The sequence below is a fragment of the Monodon monoceros genome, unplaced genomic scaffold (genome assembly GCF_005190385.1).
Source record: "Monodon monoceros isolate NGI ecotype Baffin Bay Population unplaced genomic scaffold, NGI_Narwhal_1 Super_Scaffold_7, whole genome shotgun sequence".
NCBI classification, from domain to species: domain Eukaryota; kingdom Metazoa; phylum Chordata; class Mammalia; order Artiodactyla; family Monodontidae; genus Monodon; species Monodon monoceros.
The window spans coordinates 12,090,448-12,107,438 of record NW_021703784.1 but is presented as its reverse complement, the minus strand read 5'-3'; the positions used below and the strand labels follow the sequence as shown (position 1 = coordinate 12,107,438).

Below are 16,991 nucleotides of genomic sequence, written 5' to 3'. Positions count from 1 at the left end.
GTATTGAGGTGCTCCTATGTTGGGTGCATATGTATGTTAGATGTTAGATCTTCTTCTTGGATTGATCCCTTGATCATTATGTAGTGTCCTTCCTTGTCTCTTATAACACTCTTTATTGTAAAGTGTATTTTATCTGATACAAGTATTGCTACTCCAGCTTTCTTTTGATTTCCATTTGCATGGAAAATCTTTTTCCATCCCCTCACTTTCAGTCTGTATGTGTCCCTAGGTCTGAAGTGGGTCTCTTGTAGACAGCATATATATGGGTCTTATTTTTGTATCCGTTCAGTGAGCCTGTGTTTTTTGGTTGGAGCATTTAATCCATTCACATTTAAGGTAATTATCGACGTGTATGTTCCTATTACCATTTTCTTAATTGTTTTGGGTTTGTTTTTGTAGGTCCTTTTCTTCTCTTGTGTTTTGCACTTAGAGAAGTTCCTTTAGCATTTTTTGTAGAGCTGGTTTGATGGTGCTGAATTCTCTTAGCTTTTGCTTGTCTGTAAATGTAAAGCTTTTTTTTTTTTTTTTTTTTGTAAAGCTTTTGATTTCTCTGTCAAATCTGAATGAGATCCTTGCAGGGTAGAGTAATCTTGGTTGTAGCTTCTTCCCTTTCATCACTTTCAATATATCGTGCCACTCCCTTCTGGCTTGTAGAGTTTCTGCTGAGAAATCAGCTGTTAACCTTATGGGAGCTCCCGTTCCCCTGTATGTTATTTGCTGTTTTTCCTCTGCTACTTTTAAGAATTTTTCTTTGTCTTTAATTTTTGTCAGTTTGATTACTATGTGTCTCAGCATGTTTCTCCTAGGGTTTATCCTGCCTGGGACTCTCTGAGCTTCCTGGACTTGGGTGGCTATTTCCTTTCCCATGTTAGGGAAGTTTTCGACTATAATCTCTTCAGATATTTTCTTGGGTCCTTTCTCTCTCTCTCTTCTCCTTCTGGGATCCCTATAATGTGAATGTTGGTGCATTTATTGTTGTCCCAGAGGCCTCTTAGGCTGTCTTCACTTCTTTTCATTCTTTTTTCTTTATTCTGTTCCATGGCAGTGAATTCCACCATTCTGTCTTCCAGGTCACTTATCCGTTCTTCTGCCTCAGTTATTCTGCTACTGATTCCTTCTAGTGTATTTTTCATTTCAGTTATTGTATTGTTCATCTCTGTTTGTTTGTTCTTTAATTCTTCTAGGTGTTTGTTCTTTAATTCTTCTAGGTCTTTGTTAAACATTTCTTGCATCTTCTCGATCTTTGCCTCCATTCTTTTTCCGAGGTCCTGGATCATCTTCACTATCATTATTCTGAATTCTTTTTCTGGTCGGTTCCCTATCTCCACTTAATTTAATTGTTCTTCTGGGATTTTACCTTGTTCCCTCATCTGGTACATAGTCCTCTGCCTTTTCATTTTGTCTCTTTCTGTGAATGTGGTTTTCATTCCACAGGCTGCAGGATTGTAGTTCTTCTTGCTTCTTCTTGCTTCTGCTCTAGTATGTTTTATTATTAGCCTTGCTATAGGGTAAATAACAGTTAGCCCTTAATACCTCTTGAAGAATCATGCTGCATGTCCCTAGTCCTTTCATATTTGCATTTCTCATAGATGACTGTTTCACACCTTTTCTCTCGTAAACTCTCCATCACTTCCTCACTTTCTCAACTGATGACCTTGCTGTTTCTTTGAGAAATTTAAATTACACGGAAGATAACTTCTACCAGATATATCATCCTACCTCTATCATACCATATGCTCTGCCCTCTCTCCTGATGCCATGTAGGGATTGTTCTGCTTTTATCTAAGGCCACCTCTTCCCCTGTTTATCCAGAGTGTATTTTCTTATACCTACTTAAAGATTAGTTATTCTAGCAGTTCTTCTCTCCTGCATCATCAGTTGTTTTGTTTTCTGTTGAATCATTCATATTAGCGTGCAGACACGGTTAGTTCTCTTATCTTAAATCAAACTCGCATAGAAACATTTTGGCTCCACTTCTTCCTCCAGCACTTGCCCCATTTTCTTTGTATTTTTTGCAAAGTTACCTGTACACCTACACACGGCCCAATACAGTTACCTTCTCAGTGAAGCCTGAATTCCCTGACCAGTTTACTTAAAATTTCATCTCCCCCGACTTTCTGTCACCTTTCCCGTGTTATTTTTGTCTATAGAATTTATGTTTTCTTTTTTAATTTATTTTTTGTCTATATTCCTACTCTTCTACCCCAAATGTAAGCTCCATCCGGGCAGATACTTTTGTTCTGTTTGTTCACTGCTATTTCACCAGCACTGAATAGACCCTGGCAGAGTGGTCACTCAGACGTTACTGAATGGATTAGGTAGGGTTCTGATAACACTGCCATTGTTTAAAATATTACACAATATATTTATTAAGGTAACTTTCTTTCATGAAGAAATGGCAGTATATTTGTATTTCACATTTCTTAAGAGTGCTTGCTCCATGCTAAGTCAGAACTTTATATTTTGCTGCTCGTGATCTATATAAGTTTATCAAAATGAAAGTGTAAGAACCCTGATGGATTAATTTGCTAATTATCCTTTTATGCCACAGGTCATATTTATTTCATATAAATACCCACATACAGAAATGAACATATATATACTTTTTTGCATTTGTGCTAGAAATACTTTGAGGAAAGTTGATTTGAGCTACTTTATGACAACTTCAGTTAAAGAGAAAGCTTTGAAATCCATTTCACTGTTCTTCAAATAAATATTAGAGATCTCATAATTGTTAGCAGTGACTTATTTTCAAATGTAAAACTTCAGGTCTCATGTTAATTGTTTAAATTCTGAAAGGATATGACTTAAGTAGGTGTATAATACAAAGTAAACGTGAAGAAGTTAATGTATTTTCTCCAAATGCAAAACAATTTTTTCCCAAGACATTTCCCAAATTAACAGGAGATAATTATCTGGGAATGGGACCAAAAACTGCAGTTATTATGTGAACAAATCCTAGCTAAGAAGAAGTAAATTATGACACAGTCGTCTTAGTTCAAGAGTAAGAGCTACACATGAAAGAACTAGAGATTTAAGACTCCAAGGCCTCAACATTGATATCCAACACTTTCTCATTGGGAGTGTGACTATTACTGTGAGGGTCCTTTAGCTTTACATAGCAAAATGGTTGGGAATATCATGGTCTGTAGTGTGAGTATATCAAAAAAGTAAATAAAAATCATCGTTATATATGAGTAAATTTTTCGTATGATACACACACATAGTTGAGGTTTTACCTGTATTGATTCAAATGATGGATAACTGATTATCTTAACCAGTGATTCTAGAAAAGCCCAAGCCAATATTGATTCATTTTAGAAAACTAAAGCCAACAGGAATAAGTAAGGCACAGAAGCATTCAGTCATCGAGTAAAACAAGTGTAGATGTTTCCATTATCATATGATCCTTGGGAGAAAGGCTTATTTTCAAGTTTAACAATAGAACATTCCAGAGCTATGAAATTGAGATGGGTGAAACCCAAAAAATGAGCCTATACATGAATATTCTTGCAAAGATAGATATTCAAGTTGTATCCCTTTATTTTGTATAAGTCCTTATATGCATCCTGAAAAACTCTTAGTACTATTTCACTTTTTGTTTGCATTTTTGTTTTAGCACCTGAAAGTTTCTGTTCCTGATGAAATATCAGTAGATCTAGGTAAGTCTGGAGCACCAATATGCTGGAGAATTACATCTCTATAGATACGTAGCTCAGCTCCTCCCTAAGGTTTCTATCTGTTACGTGGTGACTAGTAGGTGATATGACTCACAGCAGAAAAAAAGCCTATAATACATTTAAGGGTAAATGAAAGATGAATTCTGAGATGAAATAACATAAAATGTATTGAACTTCTCTTTGTCTTACTTCAAGTTAAGTTTGCACCAAATAGTGCCAGTTATAATGCAAAAAATATGCCTTAGATCAGGTGACTTCTTCTATTTATGCAGAAAAAAGAAGACCCGAGCTTATTCCTGAGGATCTACATCGCCACTATATCCAAACTATGCAAGAAAGAGTCCACCCAGAAGTTCAAAGGCACTTGGAAGATTTTCGGTAAGCTCGGTGGTAAGCTGATATGGTTGTTCTGAATTAATTTTCTTTTTAAGTAGGAAAAGGTTATACATTAAGTCCTTGGCTTAGCATATCGTCTTTAGCACTGTTACTAAAGCCTAATGCACATCTGCAGTCAGAAGGTCGGCATGGCACTGAGAGCGCATAGTCCCCATTCCTTACGCTGTCAGGCATTGTGCTAAGTATTAGCACTCTGTGCTAAGTGTGTCCTTCAGGATATGTGCTCTGTTGAGTGATTGCCTCTAGAATTTTCTTCCTCCAGTGTCCTAGGTGACATGGGCCCCCAAATAGAAAACTGTGACATTTTGCCTGTTGCTAGAAATTCACAGCTATGGAAACTCTGATGAAACATCTCCAGAGGGAGATAGTTTTTCTCTAGGCTACCTCAGGAAATTTCTCCTATTCCCTTTAGACAGAAACGTAGCATGGGGCTGACGTTGGCTGAAAGCGAACTGACTAAAATTGATGCAGAGAGAGACAAGGACCGGGTAACTCTGGAGAAGGAACGGGCATGTGCAGAGCAGATTGTTGCCAAAATTGAAGAAGTGTTGTAAGTAACAGAAATACGTGTAGAAAAGCCTCTCTACTAAGATGCGAACTGTGCTTAAAGAGAACAGATTTAGAAGGGGGTTCAGGTTGTCTATGTGGAGCTGTTTATTCTGTCGTAATACTTGAGAAGCTGGAATTTTACATTTATGCTGATACTTTCGATGACGTTCTTGTATTTCTTTTTCTGGGTATTGGTAAAATGAGTAACTATAAAATTTCTAACTGATCAAAAACAGGTTGAATACTTATATTGGCTTCAATTCACAGACTTTGGAAATGTTTCTTGCTATCAGACATTTACGGTTGATGACATGAGTGTGGAAAGCATATGGTTCCTTCAGGGATTAGAATTTTTCTGATGTTTTATTCCAGGTGACAGAGATTTGGGGTGGGTCCCAAAGCATTTGGCTCTGTGCTGCTGTTTCAGTTATCTGAGTTTAATAACAACTCTTTTATTAAACTTTAATATTTCATTTTTAAATGTTTTTATTTTTAGAATGACTGCTCAGGCTGTAGAAGAAGATAAGAGGTAATATAACTACTTTTTTCCTAGAATTTTAAGGAAAAAAGAAACTATCTTGTCTCCTGCCCTAAATTATGATTTATTTCTTTTAACATAAAAATATAGATTGTCTCCCTCTGGTGGCCTGTATTTTACTTGACTAATATTCTAGTATCTTGAGTAGAATCTTTTACTATTCACAGTGAATAGATAGCTCCTTATTTTTCACTTGATGAATTCTAAGAATTTCAGCATTGGGGTTTTGGAAGTCATTTGATATCTTTATTCTACCCACCATCCCTTCCCAGAAGTCTTATTTTACTTAATGCTCTCTCTCCCTCAGTTCAACAATGCAATATGTTATTCTCATGTACATGAAGCATTTGGGAGTAAAAGTGAAAGAACCTCGAAATTTGGAGCACAAGCGAGGTCGGATTGGATTCCTTCCAAAAATCAAGGTAAGACTAGAATAATAATAGTGTGTTAAGGTCTCCATGCTTCTTTACATTTGACTGCAGTGCTTTCCTTCTTCTTAGTATTTACTTTTTCAGCAAATTAGTGCTAGGCATGCCAATAGGAATAAGATGTGGTCCTTGTTCTCAAGAAACTCAAAATCTAGTGAGAAATCCAGCCATACAAACTAATTTATTAGGCAGTGTGAAAAGTGAAACTAGTAGTTTATACAGAGAGCTGTCCCTAACTGTTCTGGCCTCATACTTTTCTTTTACGGTACCTGTCAGTGTTTGTAATTATGTATGGCTTGGTTTCTTTTTTGTTAGATTGTAAATCTGGATGAAGATAAGGACCTTCTTCATTGTATCCCCAGCTTTTAGCATAGTGCCTTCGTACATTATTAGCTTAGTAAATATTGTTCAACAGATGAATGAATTACTTAGAACAGGCTCCCAGTAAATGTGCTATAAACCTACCTTTTACTTTCCCAAATTGTCAGTTCTGAAGGGTTTGAAAAGGCATCTTGAGTTTGGTGTGTACATAGTACTGTGTCCAGCCTCTAATGAGTGCCCTGTGTGTGTCTTTCATTTACATTTAACCAATTTCTTTCAACTGACCATTAGAATGTTTAAAAAGTTTCTGTTTAAAAGCAACAAAAGAAATCTACTCTGTTACGTATCTGTTATCTTTTTGATTGTACCTCAACTCTAGCAAAGTATGAAGAAAGATAGGGAAGGCGAAGAAAAAGGGAAGCGAAGAGGATTCCCCAGCATCTTGGGACCCCCAAGGAGACCAAGCCGTCATGACAACAGTGCAAGTATGTTGAAGTTTAAAATGCTGCATTCCCACCATTCCATGCCGTCTTTACATTTAGGCTCATTTAGCTAGAATGGGTTGCTGGAAAAAGGTGTTCTAGAAATGTTTCCACTGAACTTCCGTTGTTTCTATTCAATGTGATTTCTGAACTAAAGCCCCATGTGACTTCACAGTTGTCATAATCATCTTATTTAATGTCAGTAGGGTATTCCATTAGTTGTCCATAACATAATTTACTTACCTGTTCTGATTTTGTTTGCATTCAAATTCTGATTGTTAAATTTATAAAACAAGATGTGCATGGATTTCTCCACCATACTTTGTTTTACCTCTTTATACATACGTTACTCACTTACTCCATACTTCTGCAGTTTTTCCACCTCTTCATTGTGTTTTATTTCCTGATGTCCCTCCACCCTCAGGCCTGTTGGAGAGGCAGTCTCCTAGAGAGGGCTGCAGGAGAAGTAGGGGTGGGCGAGCTGCTGTGGGGAGAGAAATTAGCTCATATAGTGGTCTTCAAGGTGACAGGTACCACATGTGAAAATATTGGCATGGGCTGGAGTTGGGGGGGTATTGTGATACAGTGAACCTGAATGTCCCACACAATGAGGAACTCTCACTCAAAATGTCAGTGGTGCCCCTTGCTGAGAAACACTGAGAAGATGAAGGAAATTTTTAGAGAAGAGGTTGAGGAGAACAGAGCATTTCACAGATGCTGACCATGTGTTCCAAGGGATACAGAAGAGGAATTGTAGGAATTGGGGAAGGAAGAATTTTAGGATTAGAGACGTACAAAGCTGTGTGGGCATGTGCCAGGTTATGGGGGATGATGAGCCGAGAGTCTTTAGCTTCTCATGGTGACCGATGTGAACAGTGGTAATGGGCAGCATAGGGATTATTCTGCACGGTCTCTGAGGCATGTCGTGATGATGCAGTTGTGAGTGTTAGCGAGAAGCTAGGGGCTTGCTAAGAGCTCACAGAGCTAAAAGGCTTCATCTTCTCTCTTACAAATGAATACAGCTTCGTACGTGTCCATCTCCGGCTCTCGGCATCCCCTCTGCCCCCACCCACTGTTGCTGTCCTCAGCTCCTTTTCTCGTGACCCTTCTTCTCCTGCCTCTTCTCACCAGCCTCATCTTCTACCATCTCCCACCCTTTTCTCTTCACCCTCCTTCACCTTCCCCTGCCTTTCTCTCTTTCTCTCTCTCTCTTTCTTTGCTCTCTCTCTCTCTTTCTTTTCTCTCTCTTTTTTCCTCTCTCTCTCTTGCTCTCTCTTTCCTACCTCCTTCCCTCCTTCTCTTTCTTTCTTCCTTTCTTTCCTTTCCCTCCCTTCTTTCTATCGATCTGTTTATCTATCTGTCTATCCCTCACTCTGTATAATAATTCATGTTATATTTTTCTAGGGCCCACCATGTTCCAGACATTTTTCTAGATTCTTTTTGTCATCTTTTTTTTTTTAAGCTGTTTTGCAGCATGAATTGTTAACTATTGCTTTCTGTTCAGTTGGCAGAGCCATGGAACTACAGAAGCAGCGCCACCCTAAGCACATATCCACACCCTCATCTGTGAGTCCTGAACCTCAGGACTCTGCTAAGTTGCGCCAGAGTGGATTAACAAGTGAAGGAGCAGACATTGGATACCTGCCAGCCAATTCCATGTCCTCCATGGTTTCAGGGGCCACTCTTTCCCAGGAAGGAGGGAAAGAGAATGATATGGGTGAGCTAATGCTGTAGTTCAACTTAGCTAAGTATCAGGATTTTAAAACAACTATACTAAGAAATAGAGTGGCAGATTATTTAAATCAAGACTGAATCCCAGTTTTAGTTTTAATATTTTAATATTATATAACCAGTGACAAATCTGTGCTGAATGGTAATTTTGAGTTCTTATCCATTCAAAAAATATTTATTACGGACTTCTCTGTCAGGCATTAGCTCTGTGCCAGATGTTATCATACAGTAATATGTAGATTCTTGCCCCAGGCGGCTTAGTCTTCTGGGAAGATAAGTCATACAAATAAAAACTTCAAATCGTGGGGAGTGTTGAGAGGACTGGTCAGAAGTTAGAGGCAGATGTGTGTATGCGGGGAGCGGGGTGCATCTAAAGAAGACTTTTTAAAAAAAATCTAAGATTACCAGGGTTGTTTTTTGTTTTTTTTTTTAATGCTAAGGGGAAGCCAGTTGAGAGGAAGAGGTTGAAAATGCGGGAGCTGGACTATGTATCCAATAGAACAACGTTTTGAGAAGGAGAGAAGCGATGATATGGGGGGTGTATGTGAAGGGCAAGGTTATTAGCTGAGAGTTAGGATTTAGTGAGGAGGGCGAGGGGATTTGAAAAGTAAAGAAAGATGGGGAGGAATTGTAGATAATTGAGGAAAGAGCTTATTACCGTATTTCTTCATACTTGTTATAATGGGTTTCTGAAGCAAGTGATCTGGAAGAATTAGGTGGTTTTATTTGGAGAAGGAAATGCCTCTCTGTATTGGTGATTTTGGAAGCAGTTCAATTTCTGGTATGACAAGATCAAGGATAAATCTGTGGGAGTGGTCACCAAGGTGGCAAAGAGCGGGTTACTAGAGATGAAGAGGGTAAGGAACCAAGGAACCAAGGGCTTGAATACCTTTATACCACAGACTTTGAGATCACTGCATATGGTAATAGCACAGAGAGGAAAACTGTGAGCCAGCAGCCAAAGGTTCAGTGTTGCTAGATGGTTGTTGGTGGGGGGAGAACATGTGATATTATTCAGAGAGTGAGAGCCTCAGTAGAGCAAGGGATTTTTATAAGAAGGTAAGATAATAGTCTAAAAGTAGTACTGAGGAAAAAGAAGGGTCTCTATCTCATCTCCACCCTGCAGTACACAGTGTATGACTGAAACATCAGTCTCTGTTTGAGAGGGCTATAGCAGAAGAGGTTACCTTCCATGGGATACGAAAGTTTTTACTTAAGACAAAGAAGTAGGGGTGACATTTGTAGAGAAGTGTGGAGGTTCTGTCTTATATGGAATTCTGAAGATGTAGGATTGAGTAATGCATTAATTCATGGCTCTCATGTCTCATTGAAATAAAAGCATGGTAGGTAATGAATAAACAAAAATCATAAAGAGAAAAGAAGTAGAGGAAGAAAAGGTATTATCATTCAGTAAGAGATTTCAACAAATTTTGGGGAGATTGAAAGTGGGCAAGAGTGGTTTGATGGATAAAACAACATAAAGGAAGTCGGAGCCTGTAGTTCGTTTAAGGAGTCCAAGGTGGGAGCCAGTCTGTCCATTAGAACCCAGGAGAGACTTTGGGCTCAGAGTTGGCATAAGTTACGGAGCACATGAGTAAGAAGTAAAGCTGAAAATGATGAACTAATTGAAGGTCTGTAATCAAAACAGTTATGTCAGCAGCTTCTGATCCTTACATTGTAGAATATAAGCAGTCTGTCATTCCTGTATCAGAAGAAAATGAATATGCTCTTTGTTATACAAGTTGAGTGAATTGTATAAGGAGTTATGTCCTCCATGGTATTAGTGCCCTGGAGCTCACTTTAGGGGACCTGGAGCATGACAATAGGCATGCCAGGGGCTTACCCTGCTCTGAGGAGCTTCCGGCTGAAATGGCCCTACTTCCACATAGCAGAACAGAAAGCCAAGTCAGCTGCCCCGTCTTTTATTCTTACATATGAACAGCATTACTCACTGTTGGCAAAAGTTATTAGAGTCCAGACCTAAGATAATACATAATGCCAAACATATTAGTGGCATAAAAAAGAAAATACAAAATAAACACAAGAACTGCCACTAGCAGAAAATAATTTAGGCAATAAGTAAGAACTTATAAAAATACCTCTAAATTAGACAGTATTCTTGAAGAAATTAAAGAGGTTATTATATCTAAAGCAAGAATAGGATGTTATAAAAAGGGAGCAGAGACCAAAATGTTTTAATGTAACTATTACATATAATAACTGTTTTATTAGTTATTAATTGCTTTGTGATAAATTACCCCAAAGCTTAATGGCTTAATACAAAAAATATTTACTACTTCACATTTTTGGTGGGTAAGGAACTCAAGAGCAGCTTAGCTGGGCAGTTCTGGCTTGGAGTCTCTCATAAAGCTATAGTCAGGATGTCAACCAGCCATCTGAAAGCTTAATGGGGCCAGGAGACCTCTTCTGTGCTTCCGCAGGTGGCTGGTGGCAGGAAGACTTAGCTCCTTGCTGGAGGCCTCAGCTCCGCACCACATGGCTTCTCCGTGGAACTGCTTGGGTGTTCCCTGACGTGGTAGCTGACTTTCCCAGAGTGATCCAAAGGAGAACAAGAAAGAAATCCCAGTGTTTTTCCGTATGACTTAGTCTGTATGGATATACCCCCTTATTTCAGCAAGTTAGAAGCAAGTCACTAAATCCAGCCCACATTCAAGGAGAGAAAAATTAGGTGCCACTGCTGAAGGGAGGAGTAGCAAAGAATTTGTGGACGTATTTTCAGACCACCACAGCTGCTAATAATTAAATAAGAAGAAAAAAAAGAAGTCCCTAAAAATAAAGTCAAGGAAATATTTCAGAATCTGTATCAGAGACATCAAGAGATAGAAATTGGAGAGGCAAGAATTATGTAGAGAGCCACCACGGAGATTCACAAAACATCATCAGAGGAACTGGAGGAGAGGCAGTTAGAGAAATGACAGAAGAGGGCTTCCCAGGGCTGAAAAAGAATAGATGTCTTTCAAACAGAAAGGGCTCACCCGGAACCAACTACAATGAGTAATAATGTTTTAAAAAAAAGACCCATGCCTAGAGTAGCTTTGGAAATGTCAGCGCATCAGAGATAAAGAAAAAGAATCCTGAAAGCTTTCAAGAGAAAGAAAATGGAGATTATGCTGTCACATTTCTCAGAACATTAGGTGCTAGAATACAGAGGAGCCATGCCTTCAACTTGCTGAAAGAAAATGGTATTGAACTTAGAATTCTTTATCCATCCAAACTATCCATCAAATATGAAGAAAGATATAAAGACATTTTCAGATACTCCAGGATTCAGAGTTTAACTGAAATGCACCCTTTCCTTGAAAATAATTTAAGATACACACTCCAGCAAAATGAGAGAAAAATTAAGAAAGAAAATCTCATGGGGTCCAGGAAACAGTGGAAACAACCCAGGAAAGTGGTGAAGGGCAGTTCTAGGATGATAGTTGTGTCACAGGCCAAGGGAACAGCTGTTCCAGATTGGAACACAAGAAGAACCTAGGGGATAAGAGAAAAGGAGATTTTAAGCAGTTTATAGTAACAGATGAAAAAGTTTGTGACTTGGTAAAATTATATTACTTTGACAGCAATAAAAGAAAGGCATTTAGAAATGCTAAGAAGAACAGAATTGTTCAAGAAAGTTGTCATGATTTGAACATGAAGCAGAATTTTAAAAATGGCATAATCTTAAAGTAATTGATCGAGTATATGACTTTAATGTAATAAATACTCTTATTTCAAGTGGCCTAGGAGTTGTGTGATTGGACCAGTAGAAAAGAAAACATAATCCTAACTAACATGCCTCTTAACCTGGCATGAATAATATGTATATATATGTTGTATTACAATATGTGTATGGTCATAATAATGTAAGCACACTATTTGTTTTCAGACTTTTAGAATCAACCTAATAGGCAAAGCACAGAATATTTAGTTGTAAAGGAAAGAAATATAATTAAAGAGAAGGTTATGGACACTAAATACCTAATTTGACGTAGAGGAGAATTAAGATACTAACACCTTGTTGGAAAAAAGATGTATATATAATTCTGTCATTTAAGCTTAGGGAATAACGAATAAGCCAACTAGGAATAATAATATAGTTATTAAACATTGGGAAGAAAAAGGGGAGGGAGGTGAAGATGGGGCGTATAAGTGAGCAAAATCCTCGGAGGAAGAAGAGACAGATATTTCCTAAATATAATAAGTCAAGAAAAAGAACTATGAGGTTATTATTTGGAGGTGGACCCCCATAATAACTAAAATTTGAATAAAAAAGATTGGCATTGGGGGTAAAAAAGGATAAAGTAAAAGAATGTTTCTCCTTATCATATGCCCTTCTGAGTTGTTGCCATATCTTACGTTGATTTTTTAAAACCTGCTTAAAAATGATTTTCCTGTTTATTTTTTAGTGCATTTAAAAATTTTATATTAGAATTTTGTTTCTAGCTAACCTGCAATTGTTTAAGTAAGAATTTGGCTATGGGTGAGGTTGAAACTTTCTGGGTTACTAATTCTTTTTTTTTTTTTAATCATTGTCTTTAGTAACACCACCTGAATGTCTGACTTGTGTCTTTTCAGGATCAAAGCAAGTTGGAGAAACGCCAGCATCTGGAGACTCCTTAGATGGCACACCTCGTACTCCCAGTACCATCTTTGACTTCCCACCTCCTCCATTAGACCAAGTGCAGGAGGAGGAATGGGAAATGGAAAGGTAATTCAGTGATATCTTAGGGGCGTTTAGGACATTGCTTAAAAGTTTTTCACTGTATAGTATGCCTACACTCTGTAGCATTTTTTCCCCCATGTGTTTTTTGGGGGAAGAAGTAGAACTTACTGGTAGTAAATACTAGATAGGTACTGAAATGTTTTTTAATTTATTTGATACTAAATCATTGCAATATCCAGAATTATTTATCAGCCACTGTAGTTTAACACAATTTTGAGTATCTTTGTCATAAATTTCTTGATTTCTGTTTTGTTTTTGCGTTGACTCTCTGTTCTCCATCATTTTAGGGTGACTGAACATGGGACACCAAAGCCCTTTCGAAAGTAAGTATTCCTAAAGTAGCTTTCAATAGGGCATATTTTAAGAAATATATCTTTTCTCCCCCAAAGTCCTAGTTTTAAAGGAAAAGAAACCCTGTGCACAAATCTGTTAGATAGTATACAAGAAATTTCTTAATAAACACAATTATTTAAAAGATATTTATAGAGGTATTGATAACACACATAAGCTGTTTTGTAGGAGACGATGACGTATTTATAACACATGTAAGCTGTTTTGTAAGAGGATGATGTCTCAGGCTCTGTGCTAAGCAGTACTTCAGAAATATGACTGATTTACTGTGGTGTAAAGACTTGTGCTATTGTCCATGTGATACCCTCAAATAGAATCCATTATTTTTTTCTTCATTAGGTTTGACAGCATAGCTTTTGGAGAAAGTCAAAGTGAGGATGAACAGTTTGAAAATGACTTCGAGACAGATCCACCCAACTGGCAACAGCTCGTTAGTCGAGAAGTGTTATTGGCACTAAAGCCTTGTGAGATCAAAAGACAGGAAGTAATTAATGGTGAGTTTAATTAGTTTTTGTTGTTGTTATTCACATATATTGAGTTTTATTAGCGTTAAACCAACCCCTGAGCCTTGGAGTTTGCTTCGAAGTGTCTGCTAGCGTTTTGTTTTGAACAGAGAGGAAATTAAACTAATAGATCGATGATCCTTGAACTTCCCAACTTAAAAATGCAAATGATTGTATGATTCTTATTGATAATTTAAAAGGAAAATGCATTTAGCATTCAGGTTATTTAAAATTCATAGCATTATAGATCTTAAACTTGAAAAATCATTGAGACATTTGTCCCATCACTTTACTTTCAGGCTAAGTTATTTTTATGCGTAGATTGTAAATGAGGAAGCTAAGGCTCAGGATGAGTGGTTGAATTAGTCAAGATCATACAGCTGATAAGTGACTGGAAGAAAACTAGAATCTAGGTCTTCCTTTATCCTCGTGCATGTTCTTTATTTTATCCTAGCATATATGTGACAGAGAGATGACGTGGAAGCTGTACCTGCTACTGTCTTTAGGCTGTGATTTGAATAAATATCCTTCCCGTCTCTAGCAGCATTGAGACATAGTGAGATTATAAAGTCTGGCCTCAGAAATAAGAGTTTATAGGCAAATTAGGTAACAGAGTGCTATTATTTCTGAAGAGGGTTCAATTCAAAGTCTGTATGCTCTTTGGGCTTACAGTTTTCTAATGCTGTAGTTGTGATCGGTTGGTTCTACCAACCAATGGATTTTGGAGTACATTGTTAAGTTTTAAGTACAAAATAGTTTTGATGATATTTTTCATTTGCCAGTATTTATAGCTCTGTAGGAGAGTTTAATGTAATCAAGAAGTGACTTCAGAGACTTCAGAGATCCTTTCAAAACTACAAATGATTATTGTATAACTCATTTGCTACTTAATTTCAGCTGAAGCCTATGTTTGACCCCATTCTAAGTAAGGCAACGTTTTATGTTTCCTTTTTCTCCTGCTTAGAATTGTTCTACACTGAAAGAGCTCATGTTCGAACATTGAAGGTTCTAGATCAAGTGTTCTATCAGCGAGTTTCCAGAGAAGGAATTCTGTCACCTTCAGAACTACGGAAAATTTTTTCAAACTTAGAAGATATTCTTCAACTTCACAGTAAGAGAAATTGACTCTCATCTTTTTCCCTAACATTTCCAATAGATAAAAGATTGTGACTATGTAAAGGGACCATAACAGTAAAATCTTATAAATGTATCCACGTGTTAGCTTTCCTGAAATTATATAATTAAATGTGAGCATAACATAAAGAAATGATTGGATCTTTGAATTTCTCCCCAACCCTTTACCCCCACACCACGCCCCCATCAGCCTTTTTTATACAGTGTTAGCACAGGACTTAGGGCCTAAAGTCAATGCCTGAGATGAAACACACGAATAGTTAAAATTACCCTTGGAAATTCCCTATTGATTACAATATATATGTTTTTAAAAAATATATTCTATATAATAATATATGTATAAATATATCTTGTAAATAGTAATATACAGCATATAATCCCATGGTGGGAATATTTTCAGGAATTAAATTATTTTATTGTTTTGTTGCTTGGAATGCTTGAGTGAATACATTAAAGAATCTGTCTTGCTGGCTTTCCCTGGTTGTAGTTATCTTGGACTTTTGTAGGCAGTAGTATCAGTTCCTCTCTTTTTAAGTCACTGTTTCTCCAGACCCTTAGTTTTCAGTCTTTCTTTCATCAAGGATGCCATCACCACCTACCAACACCCTCCCACCAAATGGTTGCTTTTTGCTCCTTTGTGGGTGATCCTAGGTCTCACCAGTGTACACGGACACATTCAAGCATGATGATGTCCATTGCCTGGGAACACACACATTTAGAGAGGAACAGTGGACGGAGTCACCTGTACAATTGAACTTTGTTTTTTACGAACATGGTTGGTTATAGATGGAGTCTTGAGGTTAAATGTGTATTTGATGCACCTATACTCTGTATAATGTGCTAGTTTCCACACTGTTTTCTGCTTTGGCAACTGTTTTTCAGTTAGAACTCAAAACATTTAGGTTTATAGGAATTGGGTCCAGATTTATATGTAAGGCCATCAGAAGCAGCTGTATGCTACTCTGAAAATCCTTTTTTTTTTTTTTGAAAATTTATGTTCGTGGTATTACCAGTATCTCAGCCTGAAATGAATGTATGCTTAATTTTTTTCATTGTTTTTTTTTCTCCCTTAGTTGGGTTGAATGAGCAAATGAAGGCTGTTCGAAAGAGGAATGAGACATCTGTTATTGATCAGATTGGGGAAGATTTGCTGACTTGGGTAAGGAGATTTGCTATTTAATTTGAAAATTTTCACAGACACTTGATCAGATTCAAGGTTAAGTTGCTAACCTTCCCAAGTATGCAAACTCATCCATTTTGCAAAGCTAATGTAAAGATGAAAAGGGGTCCAACTGTGTATTCGTACTTATTCTTCTAATAAGTGCCCAATCAACTACATGCTCTTTTCTCATCAAATTAAAGATACTAGTTCTTTGTGTTTAAAAGAATGTAGAGTAACATGGATATTGATAAAAAATAATTTAACGGATGTAGAATTTTAACTGTCTTCTGTTGTCAAAATCTCAGAATTGTACTGTAAAACATTAGACAATTGTAGATCCAGAACTACCATCACAAAAGTAGAAAGGTGAAAATTACTTAATCTTATGTACCAGGAAAGAGTTCAGAGACTATAGTAGCTGTTTGTCAAATTGTATTTATCTTTCCAGCTGACTCTTTATCAGTATATACTCCATAATATATACTTACGTGCCAAGCACTGTTCTAGGTACTGGGGATGCAGTAGCAGTCAAAACAGATATGGCTCCTGCGCTAGTGGAGCTTATAGTCAATGGGAAAAAAAAAATTAAAAAACAGTCATTAGTTATTTCAAGTGTGATTAGTGTTACAAAAAGGGGAGAATGCAGGTTATTATGGGAATAGATAGCAAGGAGACCTGAACTGGAACATACAGAAAATCTTCCTGGGGAAAGTGGGTTTGATCCAGACATTTAAAGAAAGTACTATAGTTAAGGCTGTGAATAATAGTAAAATAGGTGATGTAGTTCTCAAAATTTTAACACTGGTTGAACAAGAACTGTTTAGCTATGCCGACAGGTATTTACTTCAATATGTAGACTGAGGAAATGTCACAAGATTTTGGTAATTTTACAATGATAACTTTTTGGTAATTTTACAATGATTGATAATTTTTACAATGATTAAACACTAGAAAGTTGACTAAAACAATCTTGACCCTACTCCTTTCATT

General features: G+C 37.1%; 1 protein-coding gene across 2 annotated transcripts in view; it reads left to right on the top strand.

Moving 5' to 3' along the window:
- The window catches only part of ARHGEF12 (Rho guanine nucleotide exchange factor 12), a 141,983-nt gene that overhangs the window by 105,850 nt on the left and 19,142 nt on the right, over positions 1–16,991 (top strand). For both annotated transcript variants that reach the window (XM_029207188.1, XM_029207190.1), the window contains 12 exons: positions 3,620–3,662; positions 3,953–4,058; positions 4,489–4,626; positions 5,122–5,154; positions 5,471–5,585; positions 6,292–6,397; positions 7,899–8,111; positions 12,704–12,836; positions 13,139–13,174; positions 13,542–13,696; positions 14,670–14,816; positions 15,913–15,998. In XM_029207188.1, coding sequence (XP_029063021.1) covers positions 3,620–3,662; positions 3,953–4,058; positions 4,489–4,626; positions 5,122–5,154; positions 5,471–5,585; positions 6,292–6,397; positions 7,899–8,111; positions 12,704–12,836; positions 13,139–13,174; positions 13,542–13,696; positions 14,670–14,816; positions 15,913–15,998 — 1,311 coding nt within the window. The remainder of the gene's footprint in view (positions 1–3,619; positions 3,663–3,952; positions 4,059–4,488; positions 4,627–5,121; positions 5,155–5,470; positions 5,586–6,291; positions 6,398–7,898; positions 8,112–12,703; positions 12,837–13,138; positions 13,175–13,541; positions 13,697–14,669; positions 14,817–15,912; positions 15,999–16,991) is intronic.